Source organism: Diadema setosum, chromosome 10, assembly GCF_964275005.1.
Source record: "Diadema setosum chromosome 10, eeDiaSeto1, whole genome shotgun sequence".
NCBI classification, from domain to species: domain Eukaryota; kingdom Metazoa; phylum Echinodermata; class Echinoidea; order Diadematoida; family Diadematidae; genus Diadema; species Diadema setosum.
Window position 1 is genome coordinate 11,908,550 of NC_092694.1, and position 18,910 is coordinate 11,927,459.

General features: G+C 39.7%; 1 protein-coding gene across 1 annotated transcript in view; it reads left to right on the top strand.

Annotated features, from left to right (window-relative positions):
* LOC140233745 (uncharacterized) overlaps positions 1 to 16,929 on the top strand; it is a 38,282-nt gene extending 21,353 nt beyond the window's left edge. The window contains exons 3-7 of the mRNA XM_072313846.1: positions 9,056 to 9,360; positions 12,940 to 13,302; positions 14,352 to 14,454; positions 15,567 to 15,689; positions 16,901 to 16,929. Of these exons, the coding sequence (XP_072169947.1) occupies positions 9,056 to 9,360; positions 12,940 to 13,302; positions 14,352 to 14,454; positions 15,567 to 15,689; positions 16,901 to 16,929 (923 nt within the window). The remainder of the gene's footprint in view (positions 1 to 9,055; positions 9,361 to 12,939; positions 13,303 to 14,351; positions 14,455 to 15,566; positions 15,690 to 16,900) is intronic.
* Positions 16,930 to 18,910: the final 1,981 nt, after the last annotated feature.

Below are 18,910 nucleotides of genomic sequence, written 5' to 3' on the forward strand. Positions count from 1 at the left end.
CGAGTGAACAAACGAAAAGAAAAGAAAAGAAAAAAAAATGAAGGTCTCTAGACCACTGTCCTGCGCGGGCGCACGAGCGAGCGGGCGTCATGTCAGCCACCCATGCGCCTGCCCGCCCAAGTGTCATTCGATACACTTACAGGCCCATCCATGATCTAGGCTACTTGTACTCGCCATCGTCAACGTCATCATGTCGGTCACTCGAAATAAATTGCATCACCATCAGAGCTCGTACATCAATACCACCACACCCATTATCATTACTATCATTACAGCCAATCTTATCCACCGCAACTTAAAATCATTCCCATCAGAGTCACTGTCACAAAACACATCAGCAAACGATTCAGACATCGCAGACCCTACGACTAGCTAACGTTAGATCTTACAAAAATGAAATGGAGGTGGAAAACTATGATGGATACACGATCGATAATGGCATTTTACCGCAGAAAAAAATACACAGAACATCTTGCACCGGAAAACAAAATGGAATTGGAAAACCACGATGAGGAAAACCAGGGTGAAAACATGAAGCTTGACGACGAACGACGAAGACACTTTACGGTAAGAATACTGTACAGCTTATAATCAACAACGTTGCAACATCGTTCAATCAAACACTACCCAAAAACTCACCTCCAGTATTGTTGCTAACGAGGTAATCACTTAACAAAAAATGAGCAAAACACTCTCAGAAGTACGATTGTACTCTGAAAATAAAGGGATATAATGATACGAAAGCAAAAGAGAGAAAAATGAGAGAAAATGGACTGGAAACCTGAGAATTTACGCCACTCTAAGCTAACGTAATGTGGCACAGCACAGAAAACCGTTACTGTACCAGCAGGGAGGTGTGACGGTACCTCCCTGACTGTACCGTACACGGCATGCATACGATCGGATTGCCGGTACTCGCCACACACATACTGTATGCATACATGTACTGGTACACCGAGTCGAAGAGCGCGCGCGGACATATCGTGTAAGTACTACACGTTTCGACGATTACACGCTTCGCGCAGGCTTCCGAACTTGCGTGTAATTCGCACGACTACACGTTTCCCCGCGAGCGCACTGACTCGGAACACCTTTTGAAACGTGTGATCGTGCCAAATACACGATACTGGCGTCTGTGTGGGTACACGTTCGAATCGTGTAAACGTGTAATACTTAGTGGTGACTGGTACTGTACTATCACATGATGTGAAATCATAAAAATTGTTTAAACTGCCCTTAAATGCTGGTGGATATTTTTTTTTAAATATCAGGAAGAGATTTGCCTTTCCTGCTCTTAGGAAAATAGATGATTACCAATCAGTGGGAGATTTAGATGAAACTTTGAATGTTAGTGGGTGGAAAGCTATAATCTTTGAAGGATATCAATATGTATGTACCAAGACTTAGCTACCGTTGAACTCCACATACATGTATGCTATGGTTGGGGTAAGGGAATAGGTAAAGTGAAACAGGCAAAACGAGGCATTTTTATGACAGATTTGACAAGAAATGTGGGGAAGATGGTTGACATATTTGTCACGGTATTAAACCCCCAATGGTGTCATCTTCTGACAACTTTGCCATTGGGTTGATATACATGTAAAGTGTGTTTGAAAAGAGTACGTGTAATTTAAGCTCCACATTTGTCTCAAGTGTCATTGATCAGGAAGCACACTAAATTTTCACTCGGAGAAGTCATTAACTGATATTACACCAGAGCTGTAGTATAATTTTATGCATTGATGTAGATGTTAAATTGTTTTCTGTTTTCTTTTGGTAAAATTTTCCAATTGATTTAAAAAAAGAGTATCTGAGATTTTGATTGAATGCAGATTGTGACCAATATTACCATTTCTAGACAAGAAAAATAGAATACAATTCACTTTTAAGGCCAGCAAAACTTTCTTATCTTGTACTATCAGGCTTTGGTCTTATCTCCTGCAAGTCAAAAGAATTCAAAGAGGGTGTTACTGAGTAAATTGCAGTGTATGAGTGACAATAACAAATTGAATATTGCAAAAGTCAAATGCATATTGAGCATATGAGCACATGTTAACATTTTTTATAAAACGCAATTGGTCAAATGCTCTGCAAGGTTCCCCCTCCCCTCCCCCTTTTTGTACCCTCAACTGACTTGAGGATGTAAAGGATGCTGCAACCTTTGGAGTAGTCATGCCGAGTAGCGTGGGATGAGCGTCGTCGTCGAAAGAGAAAGTGAAATGGAGATTGTGGATTGGAAAGGAGATAGAATGGCAGGAGGGAATGACTCACCTCCGCAAATATTTTGGACCCCTCCCCCCCCCCCCCCACCATCCTATGCCCAGTTCAGTTCATCCTGCACGAAAGCATGATCCTGCGATGTAGCTTGGCATGAGAACTTTTTGACTGGCTGAAATGATTGATATGTTCAGGAGGCCTGTTTTAGTAATCATCAATGTTTTCAAATTCATGGATACATTTTACTCCTCCCCCTCTCCCATGATTGCCCCACAGAGGAGCAAGTCACAACTCAGTTCATCTGTTCATCTGTCCCTACTGCCAAAAGTTGACTTCAGTCCAGTTTGCATGCATGCATTTAGATGTTGATATGTCAGGCAAAGCTTCAAGTTTCAGATTCACTTCCTGGTTGTGAGTGGAACTGGCTTTGCTACATAGAGGTAGTGCATGAAATAGACCAGTTGTGTGTTGTACTCAGATTTCATGCATGCTTTGTTCACAAAATGTGGTCTTGACAACAGCAAAACTTGCCGGAGGTTTGCCCGACGTAGCAACAACTAAGCGAATTCCTCCCTTTAGAAGGAACTATACCAGGAGGGAGCAGGTAAATGATATACTTCATTACTAGGCTGTTGGAAAAAAAAAAGAAGAAAAAAAAAACCACAAAACATTCATACATTGTCCGTCTATTTAACTTGGTCTGTTTATGAAGAGAACATGAACATTTTGTAGTAAAGGTTTATTGCATAGCATAGTACAGAAGCAGAATCCACAGAGGAGATAAATGATAGGGCAACCTAGTTTGGCTGTTGGCTTTGGCTGTTGGCTGTTATCTCTTGTATGGATTATATAGCAAGGCTTCTTCATTTCCTTGAAGTTCAAAGTTTTTCCCCTGCCCCACTCCCCACATCTTGTACAAAGTACTATGTAATGTACATTCATGGTACATTGTACCACTACAAAACTGTACCTGGCAGTGAATTCACCATATGGACATGCTATAAAGTTCTTCTTCCTTTGAATCGATGTACAATGTAATAGTCTTTTATATTCAAGGCTTGACGTATTAGTAATGGCCAAGTGGCCTGAGGCCACTGAAAATTTATGTTGGACCACCAAGTTTAAAAAAAAAGGCTATCTTTTGGTCGCCGATTGGGCAGCTGAAATTCAAAATGAATTCTTATACATTGTATTTCTTCTTATTTTGGACCACTGCATTTCTTTTTCGGGCCACCAAAATTTCTCAATTCCAAAATTTTAATGGCCTCCTCCAGAGAAAAAAGGTTAGTGTTGTCCCCTGTCTGTTGCTTGCAGTGGACCACACTGTGTGTTCTATGGTAATTTCATATCCATGTAATGTACAACTGCATGATATGTCACATGGAAGTGTACAGAATGCAACCTCGATAGGCTATTAAGAGACTGCATGTATAAAAAAAAAAAAGAGAGAAGAAGAAATGATTAACAGACTGCATGTATAAAAAAAGAAATGATTTTATATCAGTTGCATATTCTATGGGATGTTGAGATCTGTTCGTGAACATACAATGGCATCAGTGGTAGAACTACTTTTGGTTCTCACCACAGTTCTCAAAAGTCATGTTAATGGCATATAAGTGGCTTAAAGGGGATGCTTCCCCCAAAACACGAATTTAGGGAATGCATAGATATGAGCAAAAACCTCAGTGAAAGTGATTCATTCTATGTGCCACATGCTCTGATTGGTAGTCAGATTATTAGGCCTATACCGGTACTTAGGCCTATACCGGTATTTATCTCAAGTTAAAATCGATCAAGCTCTTGATTTCAGTTGTCACACTTCTCTGAATCAACTTTCAAGGATTAATAAGCGAATAACAAAAATGAATAAATAAAATTATGTGAATACTATACATGGCATTTAAATCTTTAGTTGCTTGGATACAAATGCCACTCATGAATCGAGTAGAGTGCTCTAATCTTTAAACCCTATTCATACTGCAGCAAAAATTAGGAGCCTCCATGAACCATTTCAAAAACCCTTTCAAAATCAGATCGCTTGTCTGTTTATACTGCTCTGACTGCCCACTCAGATTTTACCCACCAGGCCTTTGATTAACTGGCTTAGTTCTCATAATAACCAGGTTCCCCTCTGATAAATGGTATGATATTGCTACCACGTTTGCTCAAGTAACACAGGTACCAAGTTTAATAGCTGTTTAATAAAATGTGATGAGCGCAAAAACGTGCACATTGTGCAATGTTAATCGGCTGTCATTTGTTTTGACTTTAGAGGGCGATGACCTGCACTGATTATCTACATGTACTGGGTTACCCCAAAAAACAGTCGCTTCTCAAAACTGTTAAAGGGATGGTACAGTATTGGTGGAGATGAGAATTGGGCTTTTAACTTTTTGCGAGATACCAAGAAAACACTTATGATATAGTACAGAGCATACCGTTTTAAGAGGAATTCAAAGTTTATTTGATGAAAATCGGGTTTGGAATGACTGAAACATCCAAAAACAAAGTAAAACTAAGCGATTGTAATAAAGTGTGGGTCACACACTTAATTAGAATTGCTCTTTTTTGGATATCTCAGCCATGTTGAAACAAATTTTCATGAAATAAATGTTGAATTCCTCATAGAATTACATGCTCTTTCATATTTCATAAGAGGTTTCTCATTATCTCACCAAAAAATGTTAGAAACCTGAAATTAGGTCTCAACCAAAACTATACGATCCCTTTAAAGGTACTAGCCCACATTTGCAAACCAACGAAAATCAAAACTGCATAAAACAGGTCCAATATGACTTCAAGTACAAGTTATAACAGTAACATGTACCTCACCTGTTGCTCTTTGTCTATACCATTCGATAAAAGAGAGAAAATCATTGTTTTAATTCAAACCGGGTCAACCCGACCCAAAATCAAATTACGAGCGCGGGCTAGCTACGTACTAACTGCGACCAGCCCCAACGTGCAGCGTTGGGGCTGTGCCGTTTTTGCATGCAGATCGAGGAGTTGTACAAAACGGGTGCCGTTTCGGCGCTATATTTCCTTAATTTTTCAACAAAAACTACTAGGAATACTTACATGGGTCGATTAAACCTAAATGATTAATTTCGGCGACTGTTTGATGCATTTCATTGCTTATGATGCAGAAAATGTTGTCTTATAACGCGAATATCTTCAGCTCACCGATGCTCACTGAAACTCACAATCACTTGCACAGGCGCACAGCATGCATGCAGTGCAGTGCATTGAGAACATGCGTAATGTGTACTAATGGATATAGCAGCAAGTCTTTCCACTGTTGCACTAGGGCAGGCCGCTTATTACTCCAAAAAAAAATGTAGAAAATTTTGCAGTTTCTAGATTTAAATGGGTGAGAAAAACCAAGTCGAAAAGGTGATGTATTAATTGTCACTGTGTTTATGATAGAAATTTAGCCGTGCTTTATTTGTGAAGTCGCCGTGAATGTGACAGTGATTTTTGCTCCCGCTCAGCTGCGAGGTAGCCGCCAGGACCGCGCCTTGCGGCGCGGTATCCGGGGCTAGCTACTAGTACGTACATGTAACTTACACATGTATCGCATGCAAGTAGTACGTACGTGGACCGGAGCTAGCGAGCGTTATACGCATGCATACGGTGCATTTTCATTTATTTTTATGAAAGTAATGGACTAATTGGAACGAAATTTTGCAGAGGTGTTACTGCAATCATACCCAAACTCCATGCTAACTATGAGACCAATTGCTGCAGGTTTACAAATGTGGGCTAGTACCTTTAAGCCTGTACTGGGAACAGGAGTCGATGAAGCCACTCCTTGTACATTTAGGTTGGATTGGATAGCTAACCCATTGAAGACACGTCCCAAGTATACTCGGGCAGGTGTCTATGGTAAATGGGTATTGTAGCAAAATCAGCCCATCCTCAACGGGTTAAGATTGCCTTCGCCATACATTGTATTCTGTCTGTTTCTACTGAACTATTAAAGGGCTACGTACTTTAGCCATAGTGAGGAGGCTTCAGAAACCAACTTTTGCTTTATAGTACAAATGGTGTTTAGAGAGAAGCAGATTGGGGATTGAAAAGAGGACAGGGCACTCTAAACAGGAATTCAAACTCGTCATTTATCAGTCACCTTTACACAAAGAAAAGGAAATTTGCTTACAGTGTAAAAGAGGGAGATAAATACTTTATGACATGGTATAAAGGGTGGTATTCACATGTACCTCCTTGACAGGAAACATTGTATGGATCCTGTCAGGAGTCCATCAGAAGACCCCTACCCCCCCCCCCCCCTGACTAACCAGTGGATGGTTAAAGGGATCATATAGTTTTGGTTGAGATGGGGATTCAGGTTTAAACTTTTAGGGAGATAATTACAAACCACTTACATGTATGTAATATGAAATGTTGAAGAGCATACAATTCTAAGAGGAATGAATGGTTTATTTAATGAAAATTGGTTTTGGAATGGCTGAGATATCCAAAAACAAAGCAAAACAAAGTGATCCTGATAAAAGCTGGGTCCCACCTTTTATTAGGACCACTCTATTTTTGGATATCTCAGCCATTTCAAAACTGATTTTCATCAATTAAACTTTAATTCCTCTCAGAATTGTATGCTATCCAATATTTCATATACAACACTTTAGTGGGTTCAGATTATCTCGCAAAAAGTTCAAATCTGAATCCGCATCTCAGCCAAAACTATGAATACCATCCCTCTAAAGTGCATCTGTATTCACTTTCAGGTTGACATTGAGAAATGGTGTCAAATCAGTTAGCAATAGACAGAATTGCAGCGTTGCAACAATATTGTACAGATGTACTTTAAAAAAAAATAATTGTGGATTTACGAATGTCTTTATAACCTTGTGTGTTCATGTAAAGTGACGCCTGCGCACAAATCTCATTCTGCCCAAATTTGATGACGTGAAGACTTCAGGATTGTTTCTCAAATTTCCCATAGACCTGCACACAAATTTCCAGAGATTCCTTCTTTTCAAATGGATGCAATTTAGGACAGAAATTGCAGTCTCATGAATGATACATTTGGTAGGAGTACAGTGTATGCTGTGAACAATAATGGCTCTTTTTACATGGGGAGTTCCACAGTTTTAATGGAGTAAACATGTTTATAGTTTCACATCAGTGCAGGTGCTGGAGTCAAATTGTCAATTAGAGTAATTGCATAGAATGAATTGTTTCCTTTGTAGAAAATAACTAATGTGCTATTTAGCATAGCATAAAGGTTCTGTTTACCTTTGGGAGCAGTGATTTAAAAAATGCTCAAGATATCACTTTTGATGCATTAGGTCAGTTGTATCACAAAACATCCTGCCATATAAAATTTTTGCAGTGAAGCCTAAAATATAAGGAGATATCACTATTTTTCTCATTAAACCATAACTGTAGTCTGGAAACATTTTTATTATAACTATCGTTCACATTTTGTCTTTTAACAATATTCAACACCAATTATATTGGTTGAAATTTTTATATTGGTTGTTTCTATCCCTAAGTCACATTAGAGTTCTATTTTGAAGCACTAATGCTGGGTTTTCGTTCCATCTGCAAATGGTAAATTATGCCTTCAAAGGAAGAGGTGGCTGTAGTCTCTGAATTATTTTTCAGTGGGTTGAACTGCTCCTTGTTTCAACTCAAATTCATGTATATTTTACAGTGTAATCAAGATTTAGGGACTTTGAATACTGTAAATGTCCCCATTTTTGCACGATTATTATTTTTTTTTTTTTTTCACAGAGTGCCTAAAAAACATGGGTTCTTGAATTCGCGCTGCACAATTGTCAACCCATTTAAAATGTGCAGGGAAAATTGTGAAGATGTTTTTCGCAGGTTTTAGAATTTGTGCTAGCCAAAAGTAGCGCGAAATGTGCAAACATTATTAATGTATCAGGAAAATTTGTGCGTTTACATTAATCTATCAAGCTACCATATCATTATCACCACTTATTGAAAACAAGATTTCTTTACTAGTAAATTGCACTTTGCACATTCTGTGTTTCGTCATATGACCTGATGTGATGTACGATGGTATCTAGTTGAATAAAGTATTAAATGTAGATCACATGTGAGGTCAAAGGTCATATACTGAGAACAAACCTCTTTCACCTCCTGGTTCCATTCATCAATTTCACATTTCACAGAAAGTTCATTCTCAGGTTGCCTTTCAAGTGGGAAAGACACAAATTTGTCATTTTCCTTGTGTCAGGCTAATAATGTTCAATAGTACCAGGATATACCAGGGGGAGTGGCTGGTCACTTTGTGTGTATTCTGAGAAGAACATTAAACTGGTTCCTGTGATAAGAATCAAGATACTTACAGTGTGTCCAAGAGACATTTAATAGTGTCGGTAAACATAAAGCACTGCGTCTAATGTTGCATTGTCTGTGCTCTTCTTCTTGTTTTTTTTTTTTCTTCCTATTTTTGTGCCTCTGTACCATGGGTGTCACAGGCCTTGGCATATTGGGGTTAGCTAATATTTAAGCACTGGATACTCCTGCAAGAATAAAATACACTCCCAAAAATTTTGGCTCTTTCTTCTGGTTTTAGATTTTGATCTGGTGAGGGACATTAAAAATTTTTTTTTTTTTGCCTGCAGTTTGCCTGTATGTTATAATGTACAGCCATTAATCGCGTGCACCTTGCATGAAAACAGTGCAAAGTAAAAAAACAAGTAATACTTTATACCTAGGTATATCATTGGAAAATAGGCCTGCTTTATGAAAATACTATAACTTCAATGTGAGCTTTGGTATTAATCAGTCTTTCTTTTTCTGCTTCTTCATCTTCTGTATTCTTTTTTCTCATTCTGTCTCTCAGGTGAAGGATGGATCACTCCAATCTCCAAGAAGGAGCGTAAGCAGAACAAGCAGAATGCGGTGCAGAAGGACGGCAGCAACCAGAGCTCCAGCAGCAGACTCTCCCCCAGGTCTGCCAAGGTGACCGGGACGGGTGATGCAGGTGCGCACAGGGCCCGACCCGCAGCTGCCGCTGAGCAAACTCCCGCGGCAGAGTCTACGAAGGCGGCCGAGGCAGCCGTCGTCGCTTCTAAAGCTCACAATGAGAGTGCGGAGTCTGGCGGGAAGGCTGCCGAAACCAAGAAGGCACGGGAGGACGTGAGCGAGGTACACTGTAGTGAAAGCTTTTAAAGCCACTGTTTACCATCGGGAGCAGTGATTAAAAAAATGTTTGAGTTGTCACATTTGATGCATACGTATAGTTCAGTTATATCACAAAACATCCTACCATAATATAAAAAAAAGATTGGCAATAAAGCTACAAATATAAAGGAGATATCACTAATTTTCTAAATAAACCATAACTATAGACGTTTTATTCTAGAAACGATTTTAAAGAAACTATTGTTCACATTTTTATATTCAACAATACTTAATGATTATACTGATTAACACTTTTACATTTAGCCACAGCTCACATTTTAGAACTATTATGAAGCACTAAAGCTGTTTTTTGTTTGTTTGTTTGTTTTTCATCTGTAAATGGTAAATAGTGGCTTAAAGCCTCATTCAGTCATACAGACACTGCAAACTTTTTTTGACTGCTTTCATGCTGCAAAACATCAGATTATAATTCATATGAATGAAAAATCTCTTTATACACACTTGAACACATGACGGACAGTCAGGGGAAGTCACATAAATTTCCCACACTCAGATTTGACGTCAATTGTTTTCTGTTTGAATCGGCGTTCACATTAATATTATTGTAAGAACTGTATTCCATGTGATACCAGGTCAGTCATATTGGTATTTAGAGGTCCTGAAATGGCCACTGTGGATATGACCTCACTGTTGCTCCCTTGAATAATCAAATGTCTTGGGCTGTTCCAAGAAATGCTGCTGTTTTGTTCTTCCATGGTACCATTTTCACCCTTAGCTTTGATAACACATCGTTTTCTTGCCATCAAGGTCAAGAGATTTTTGTCTTTCCATGTGCCTTTTTATAGCATAGATTGTGTGGGTAATGTACAGAAGTAAGTAAATGGCATATCAGTTGCGCACGTTTGAAAGTAAAACGTGAGGAATTTCTGTGAATTCTGTTTGTGGTCGGATCCCTTTAAATATATTAAGTGGTCACCACTTGTACCTGGAACTCAGTGACGCATGCATGATATTTTATAGACTAGGACATGCAGACAAGTGATTGATGGAGGAAACATTGTGAAGTGGATTTTCTTTCGTTAGCATTTTGACGGACAATGAACTATTTGTTTTTCCCTGATGATTGAAGTCCGCTGGAATGGACACTCAAATACAATCAATTATCAGGGGAAATTAGAACAATGATCCTTCCTCAAAGCATGGGAGTATTATGCATAGAGGCATGCTTGAACGTGTGCATGTACATTTGAAATTGCTTTCATTCGCCAACACAAGGTGTAAACTGAGAAGCAAGCAAGCCTTTAGCACTGAGTGGAACTTGATATGTGTCCGGAGATTCTGTGATGTGTGTAGAATGAAAAGACACTTCAGAAATATTTTGCTTGGATGCCGTCCACGTTGAAATGAAAACAGTTTGGCTTGCACCGATGCTCAGTTTTTAGGAAAGGACTTGGTTATCGTATTAAGCAGAATCCAATTTTATTTACACCTTTGAGCTTGGATATCATGTTGTGTATCTGTCGACATATAGTCTATATGTGTGTGTGTGTTTGTGTGTGTATGTCTTTGTGTGTACATGTATTTGTGTGTACATGTATTTTTGTGTGTGTGGGGGGGGGGGGGGTTGGTAATGCAGTAGGCACAAAACATTTGTGATTTTGCACTTTTATCTCTCCAAGTTAGGAGGCACATAAATTTGAAATGCATTTTCAATGCCTTTGTATGTACATAATTGCATAATAATGAAAAGGTCAAAGCTGGGGGGGGGGTTCTCTTGAGGCTTTTCAAACTCAGTTCTTATTGGTATCTATAAAGATTTATGCCAACTACTACACCATGTACTCATAATGCAGTCATATATGACAGATCCATTTTTGTTGACATTGTTTGCTATCATCTGGTTGGAGAGGGAAAGGTCCAAGACCCCGTTTACAGTGCGAGGCGAGGCTGCGGCCGAGCCCGCCTTCATTTCAGTGTAAACACACAAAAGGCCAAATGCGGGGGCCAAAATTGGCCTCGCATTTGGCCACGCTCTGGAGGTGGTCTCGGACGCGGCTTGGCCACGGCCGAGCCCGGCCTTTTCTCAGTGTAAACGCAAACTGGGCCAAATGCGCGGCCAATTTTAGTCTGGCTTCCAAACCCTCTGCCCGTACTATTTCGTTATTCTGGATATTTACCCCCTCAACGTCGAAAACTAGTATAGTTTAAGGTGGTTTTGTCCTGCAAAGGATTTTTCCTTCGGCAAAGGCCTTTGCCCGAACGGCGACTTTGTCGCCACGGAATCCAGTTGGCAAAGGGTCTGAAAGCCAGATTATACCAAATTACATTTGTTTACAAGCAGAGCGCCACTACGACAAAATATTGAGAGGTTTGAATTAAAAGCGCGGCCGTGCCCGGCAGTGTAAACGGACAAAATTGTGGGGCTCGGCCGCGGCTCGGCCCAGCCCCGCACTGTAAACAGGGTCCACGTGTTGTGAAGTGTAGTGTTAAAATGAATTTGTCTCATGTTAGCTGTGCAGTGATTCCAAGTGATGCAGACCCAAAGCAAATGCTGCTATCAGTATACAATTCTCTTCAAGGGAATATTTTCTGAAAGCCAACTGAATTCATCAGTCTTTGAGATCTATTGTGGATGGTTAGCTATGAAGTACTTCATTCAACTGTTGCTAAGATTTTTATTTTTTAAATCTTTAGAAGGTCAGCCTCTGTTCAACTGTCTTTACAATCTTTTCTTGGGGATGAGCTACTGCTGTATTTAACTGCTTTTAAAATATTTCGTGGAAGGTTAGCTACTGATGTATTCTGCTGTCTCTAAGATTTTTCATAGAAAGACAGCTACTGCTATTCATCTGTCTTTATGCTCTTTTATAAGAGGTTAGACCAAACCATCATGACAGTGAAAGCTATCACCCAAAGTCCATCAGAGAAATGAGCTCTCGGTGATTTTTTGTGCCGTGGTCGGTTGATGTAACTTCCAACCTTTGTCTGATCTGTGTGAGGCACTATGAGTCATGAGTAACAGTCAAATTAATCCAAGGTATGACATTAAAAGTAGAGGTTTTCTGTTGCTACATTTGTTCAAGTTGGGTGCTGCTGTGCTATACTTCATATCTTTGTATTGTAGCTTCCTGTTGTCATGTCTACATGTAGTCTTAGCTGATTATGCCGACTGGATCAGTGTGCTGCGTCATACATCTGAAATCCTGCACTGCCATTAATAGTTGTTCCCACATTCCTTAGAATACTGATTTATACATTCTGTTTTGCCTCCTCGAAAAAGGATCAGGTAGAGAATTTTGAGTCTTCTTACATAGAACTTGTGTTTTAAATCATATGTTTTGATTTTTGCATGCTCTGTTTGGTACAGCTACATGTACATCCTGAACATGGACCTAAACATTGTTCAAGAATAACCATTTAGCATCATCTAATCTCGATATCCACTTATCTAGAAATAAAGACCCATTACTATCATCTTGAGAGAATGAAAATTGAGAACAGTCTGAAATAGTGCTCTATTGATCACAATGTGCCTGAAGAAGATGGTTAATTCTGAAATGAATGCTGTACTTGCAATTTCAGAAAGTGGAGCAGGCAGCCATCGAAGAGACGAAGGCCGAGAAGCAAGATGCTAAGAAGTCAACCGAGACGCCAGCACCTGCCTCCCCTCCTGCCGCTGTGGAGTCTCCCTCCACCACCAGCAAGAGCTCCAGGAAGAAGAAGAAAGCTGCTGCGGCCGCCGCAGCCATCGCTGAGCTCGCTGCAGAGACGGCTGTAGAACCGGAGGTGGCCATAGCCGACCCACAGGAGCCACCGAGCGAGAGCCAGGTGGAACCGGCCAAGGATGTCGTGGCACCGCCAGCGGAAGTTGAGGCGAAGGCGGAGGACGTTGAAGAAGAATTCACGGTGACGAAGTCCAAGAAGAGCAAGAAGAAGAAAGGAAAGGTATGGACTGAAAACTACTACGAACTGAACTCACATTTGCATGTGAAACCTCACTGTAAGGTAGCGCACAAACAAATATTTGCATTGCAAATTTGAAGACCATGGGTCTGTTTCATGAAGTCATCACATAAAAAATCTTTACATAAATCTCAGAAATGCCGAAGTTGCTCATATGTACATGTAGCTATCTGCAGAAGTAAAATCCATTTCATGAAGTCTCTCATAAGTGTGTCTTATGAGTTTAGAGTCTCTCATGAGACTTTCAGGAAATAAACCCCATGTCATATTACATTATGCAGTTTTGGCTTACGTGTAGTAACTCCTAATATTTGCTAATTAGGTGCATTGTTTTACTTTCTCATTGTATGCTATCTCTTATGCTCTAAATGCTTATTTGTGAATAGACTTTAAATTGTCCATTAAAGTCTCAGATGTTGGTCTTCAAAACGAGAGACTACTCCCACCGACCTTTGTTTTTGTACATCTGGTATCTGGAGCACAGTGGTATCTGTGGCAGAGCACAATTTGTGATTTGAACAGCGGGCAAGTGTAACATTTACAGGAAATATTTAGGAGCTGATTCATGCAAGCACTCTTAAAACCAGCAAGTATATTTTGTATTTAGAGACTTTTAGGTAGTCAAAGGAACAGTTTCTTTAGTGTTTTAGTTGAATGTGTGACCTATCATTGTAGCTCTTTCCACCCCCCCCCCCTTTCAGAAAAATTGAACCCTGCCATTCTTTGTGGCTACATTCAGATAATCTTCTCTTTCCATTGAACGTGCGTAGAGATTTGTTTGAAAGTCATATCCTGTCACCGTTTGTCACAGCTAGACTAGGGGAACCTCAGGTAGTAAATCCTCAATCAAATTGCTTTGAAATTGAAATGAGGGATTCTAGTTCTCAGGTAAAAGCTGGAATTCAGGCCCTTTTTCATGCACAAAAGATGTAGCTTCATGTAGATGTAGGTGTATCTCGGGTCCTCTCTTTCATGGTAATTTTCAATCTTGTTTAAACCTTTTCATGATAAAATGCATCCTTCAACCCTAGGCCAACCAGGAGACTCAGCCCGCTCCCTCAACTCCGCCTGAAGCAGCCGCCGAGCCTGCCGCCCAGGGCGAGTCCACCGAGAGCCCCCAGGAAGAGAAGAAAGGTATGTGCAGTCTGTGAGCCGAACAGACAAAGTTGGTGATGTATGGTATGGATGATGACTGGAAGTATACAGAATGATCCTTACTACCTTGATTCTTTCTTCCTTTGTTTCTCCTTGATAGATGAAAAGTTATGCAAAGGTGTGTGAGTACTGTAAAACATGATACATTCGCGGCATAAAAATTTTGTGAATTGGAACCGACGACCTTTCTGGCGGCATGAAATTTTTGTGAATTGCCGCTGGCGTCCAATGCATATTATGTAGGCAAGAACTTTTGCATGCATTTTGATTTTGCGAATGTTGGCGCTCACGAATTTTGCAAAATTAGAACGCATGCGAACATTCCACGTTTTACAGTACCCAGTTGATACATTAAGAGTTTCTACTTAATAAAATAGTTATATGGATCTAAATTAATTGATTGGCTGAGAGTGATCACATGACACATCTTTAATTTTTGCCTATAACATGTCCAGCAGGCAGTAGTTTTAACCATTGACAGCGTACTGATGATCGGTACTAACGACTGCTTAGAGATGCGCGCGTGACTGTGGCTTGCCTTAATCAAGCTCAATGACATCACAATCGCATACTTTATCAATGCGCACTTAGTCAGTTACAAGTGTGCGCTCAGTCACCTACTATTATTTACTGTGAACAAGTTTGTGTTTAGTACGAGTGTGTTTGGGGCATTTCATCAGACATCTTGGCTTTTTCAAGAGCAAGTTCTACATGTGCCTGACTGGAATATACCCATAAGATAAAGTAAATGAAAAATTATAAAGCAGATAATGCACAGGTGAGGTTTTGGACGTTAGTGGAGATGCAGCTCTCGGGTACTTGCAATAATGTGCAACATGCACTCAGTTGCGTCTCGTGCATGTTACACTGTAAAACCCTCAAGTGCGCTGCATCTCCACTGCTGATAACACCCTCTCTCCTGTGCATTATTTGCATAATGAATCTCACCTTGAGTTATTAAGGAAGAATCATTGGTTGGTCAAAACTCCTGTGAAGGTTGGAAATAAAATTGACCTCTTCTTTGTGTCCTTAGAAATTGTGCCACGACCTTCCATTATAAACAAATAAATCCTTTCTCTTTTTGTGTACAGGATCCCCTAAGAAGACGGGAGGTTCACCCAGTAAGGCAGCCAAGAAGGCCGCTGCCAAAGAAGCGAAGCAAAAGCCCAGCCAGCCATCTGTGGAGACAAACAAACCAAGTGACAGTGCTAAAGGTAGACCACTAGTCTCACCACAAGGACATCATTATCAGAGTCCATCAATGACACATCAAACCCAAATTGATTCTAATAGATAGAGTGAATTTCCAACAAGTGGTAGAAATTTGTGCTACTTTTTTTTTTTTTTTTTTTTTTTTTTTAGCCATGTGAAGTTCCTTCCATTTTGTAACCTTTGGTGGTTTGTAGTTCATTTTCTTTATTTGAACTTGCTCTGTTCCGTTTCGCTCACACTGATCCCATATTTTATCGCCTAAAAACTTTGAAAGCCCATGATATACATCTATACCTAACTGCCATATTTATGTATAAACACACTTGAAATTTATTACCATTTTTTCATAACACCCTAGTAACCAATGACCATATTCATTTATACCCTACTCGTCGTTCCCATGATTTTCATTAAAGTAATCCGAAGCTTTTACTTGCTCAAAAGTCAATTAGACATCAAGGTCCGGATACATGGAACACTCTTCCTGAGGAGTTGAAACAGTGTGCCTCCTTGTTTTCATTTAAAGCAAACTTAAAGAAGTATATTTTATTACAGTATACTTCAAATACGAACTAAAAACAAACAAATTATACAATTAATGTTGGTCTCCCGATAGCAACAACGCATATCGTCCCCTCTTTCAGTAAACCAATTTTATTATTCTAAATTCCAGCCTATCTGCCATTGTGCACCTTCAAGCACCTGCACACACATTCACCACCACCACCATCACACACTAGAGTTTATTTTCCCCTGCTACTTTCGCAGCAGAATTTATATCGTTACGAATCTAGTACGTCCTTATCTTTTCCTCGGGCCGGCCATCTTTTCAAGCAATGCTTATAATGGCGGCCCTCTGCATAATCGTTTCTTAACTATAAATGTTATTCTTATCACTGCTGCATAGACATGCATATTGTATATTATATTTCTTTCATATCGTTGTTTATGCAAGTCAAAAGACTGTGTTAAATTTATTTTATATATTTCCTACATGTTCATGATTATGTACTTATATGTATCGTGGTTTATGCAAGTCAAACGACTCTGCGTTGAATTTACTTTGTATACTTCCTGCATCTTCATGATTATGTAACTTATGTATATTGATTTGCAGAAAATAAAGTATCTATCAAACAAATCAAACAATTGTTTAATGATTGAGATAAAAGTGAAGTTTTGCTTGCTATTTGTTTATTGATTGCCCACATAGATGCAAATTGGCTCAAGTTCAATATTTGAGGTCATATTTAAAATGGAGATGAAACCGTACTCAGCCTTGGTGCTACGGTGCAATTAACTCACTGATAAGAGGCCAAAGCTTTTGAATTCTTAACGGTCATCGAAGCGCTGTGCGGAGGGAAGGACAAAAAATCTCGAAAGTTCACCTCCTCGTATCTCCCTTATTTTACCACCAAATCCCTTGAAACTTCACACATATATCAAATATGAATATATCATCCTTCATATGATTTTTGGGCGAAAACGCTGATGTATCTTTCGAGATATGTGTATTTTTCTGCTTGAGTCGACTGTGGGAAAGGGTTACGATTTTTTCCCGACACAAGTCTGCGCCTGCATGAATATGCATTTGATCAACATATTACTAGTCTGTATACACCAGACTCACTACCTGCGAAGTCTCGTGTTTGTGCAATTAGTAGTTAGGTAAAAATAAGAGCAAAAAGACAACCAACTTTAAGAGAAGATACTGGACATGCACAACTAGATCATCCTCCTGCGCATGCGTTTTCTACTGGTGAGTGCACGCTTAGCCAATCAGCGGTGTCAGGCTCGGCGCAATGCGACAGAGGTCGATTTTCGGTCAGCAGGGTGGTGAGTGGGCAAGAGAGGAACCCTGCTTTGTGCTTCAACTGTTTCAAGCAGCACAAAAACCAATACATCGGACTGCGTATTCCTTACGCCATGGATTTTACGTGGGTCACAAGTGACAGTGATCTCGATTTTTTCCAGACATAGCTGTGCGCCAAATGATACAGAAAAGATATTTGGAGAGCAGCATGGATATACTACCATAAGTCATATACCGAAGTTTCATTTTTGTGCAATGAAGGAAAATGTGAGAAAATAACACTTGTTTTGAGACCAAATTTTCTGTTTTGGAAGCTAAGTTTCGACATTATTTTCACACGTTTATCCTCAATAAAACCCCAAATAACTAACATTACGAGTTAGAGAATAGTTTCTTCTTCAGTTTGCTGTATAGATTTAATCATTTGATGGCTTTGAGGTGAGATATCGCGATTGTCCTGCAACACTTCCCCAGCGGTTTTACGCACACAAGCTGTCTACTTTTTGCAACTGAGGCTTCGAGGTCATAAGCTTTTGGCGAGTTAATTGCACCCTAGCGCCGCGCCTGTACTTGCCGCAGATCTTAAAATAGAAATGGCGTGTCTGTCCATGTCTTCCTATTTGTGTTTGTTTTTTGTTTCACTTTGCCACAAAATTATCTATGAAAAGAGACACAACCATCTGAAAAAAAAGTAATGAAGGTTATAACAAACATTAACCATAATTTGCCATTTTTTGTTGTCATGTATTATGAAAGAAATGACCTCAAAGACATCGGCCTGCCCTTAGAAAGATTTAGTAAATAAATTTGTACTTACTGCAAGCCAAAATAATTACAGTTACTGCAACTACAGATACCATACTTAGTGGTTTATCATCAGGTACCGTCATGATCACTCAGTATTTCATTGTTAGTTGTAAGCGGTAATTTGTCTTCAAATGCCCCTATAAGATGGGACTGTGGTGTCCTGAACTGAGTATGGGTGCATTTATCAACTCTTTTTCTCGGCAGAAACAGGTGTTCCAAACGGCTTTCAGGGAATTTTTACGAGATGATAAATGCAAAGCTGTTTTGATTATGGGGTTCGGAAAGCCTTTTTGAAAGCAGCAAATTTGTGCTTTCAGAAACAGGTTTCCGAAACAGGTTTCCAGAAACCTGTTTCTAGAAGCCCTTTGAAGCAAGAAAAACGCAAAACTGTTTTGAAACGGCTTTGTACTGCGGTTACAGTATATGACCCCCTCTCCCCGGGTCAAATTGCGCAATGTACAGGTAGCTGCGAAGTGACAAGACCAGTTTTTGTGTTCACGATATGAGTTGATAAACGCAACTATTTTGGAAGCTGTTTCTAGAGGGCTTTGGAAAGGGCTTTGGAAAGGGCTTTGGAAACGGCTTTTGAAAGCCGTTTCAAAC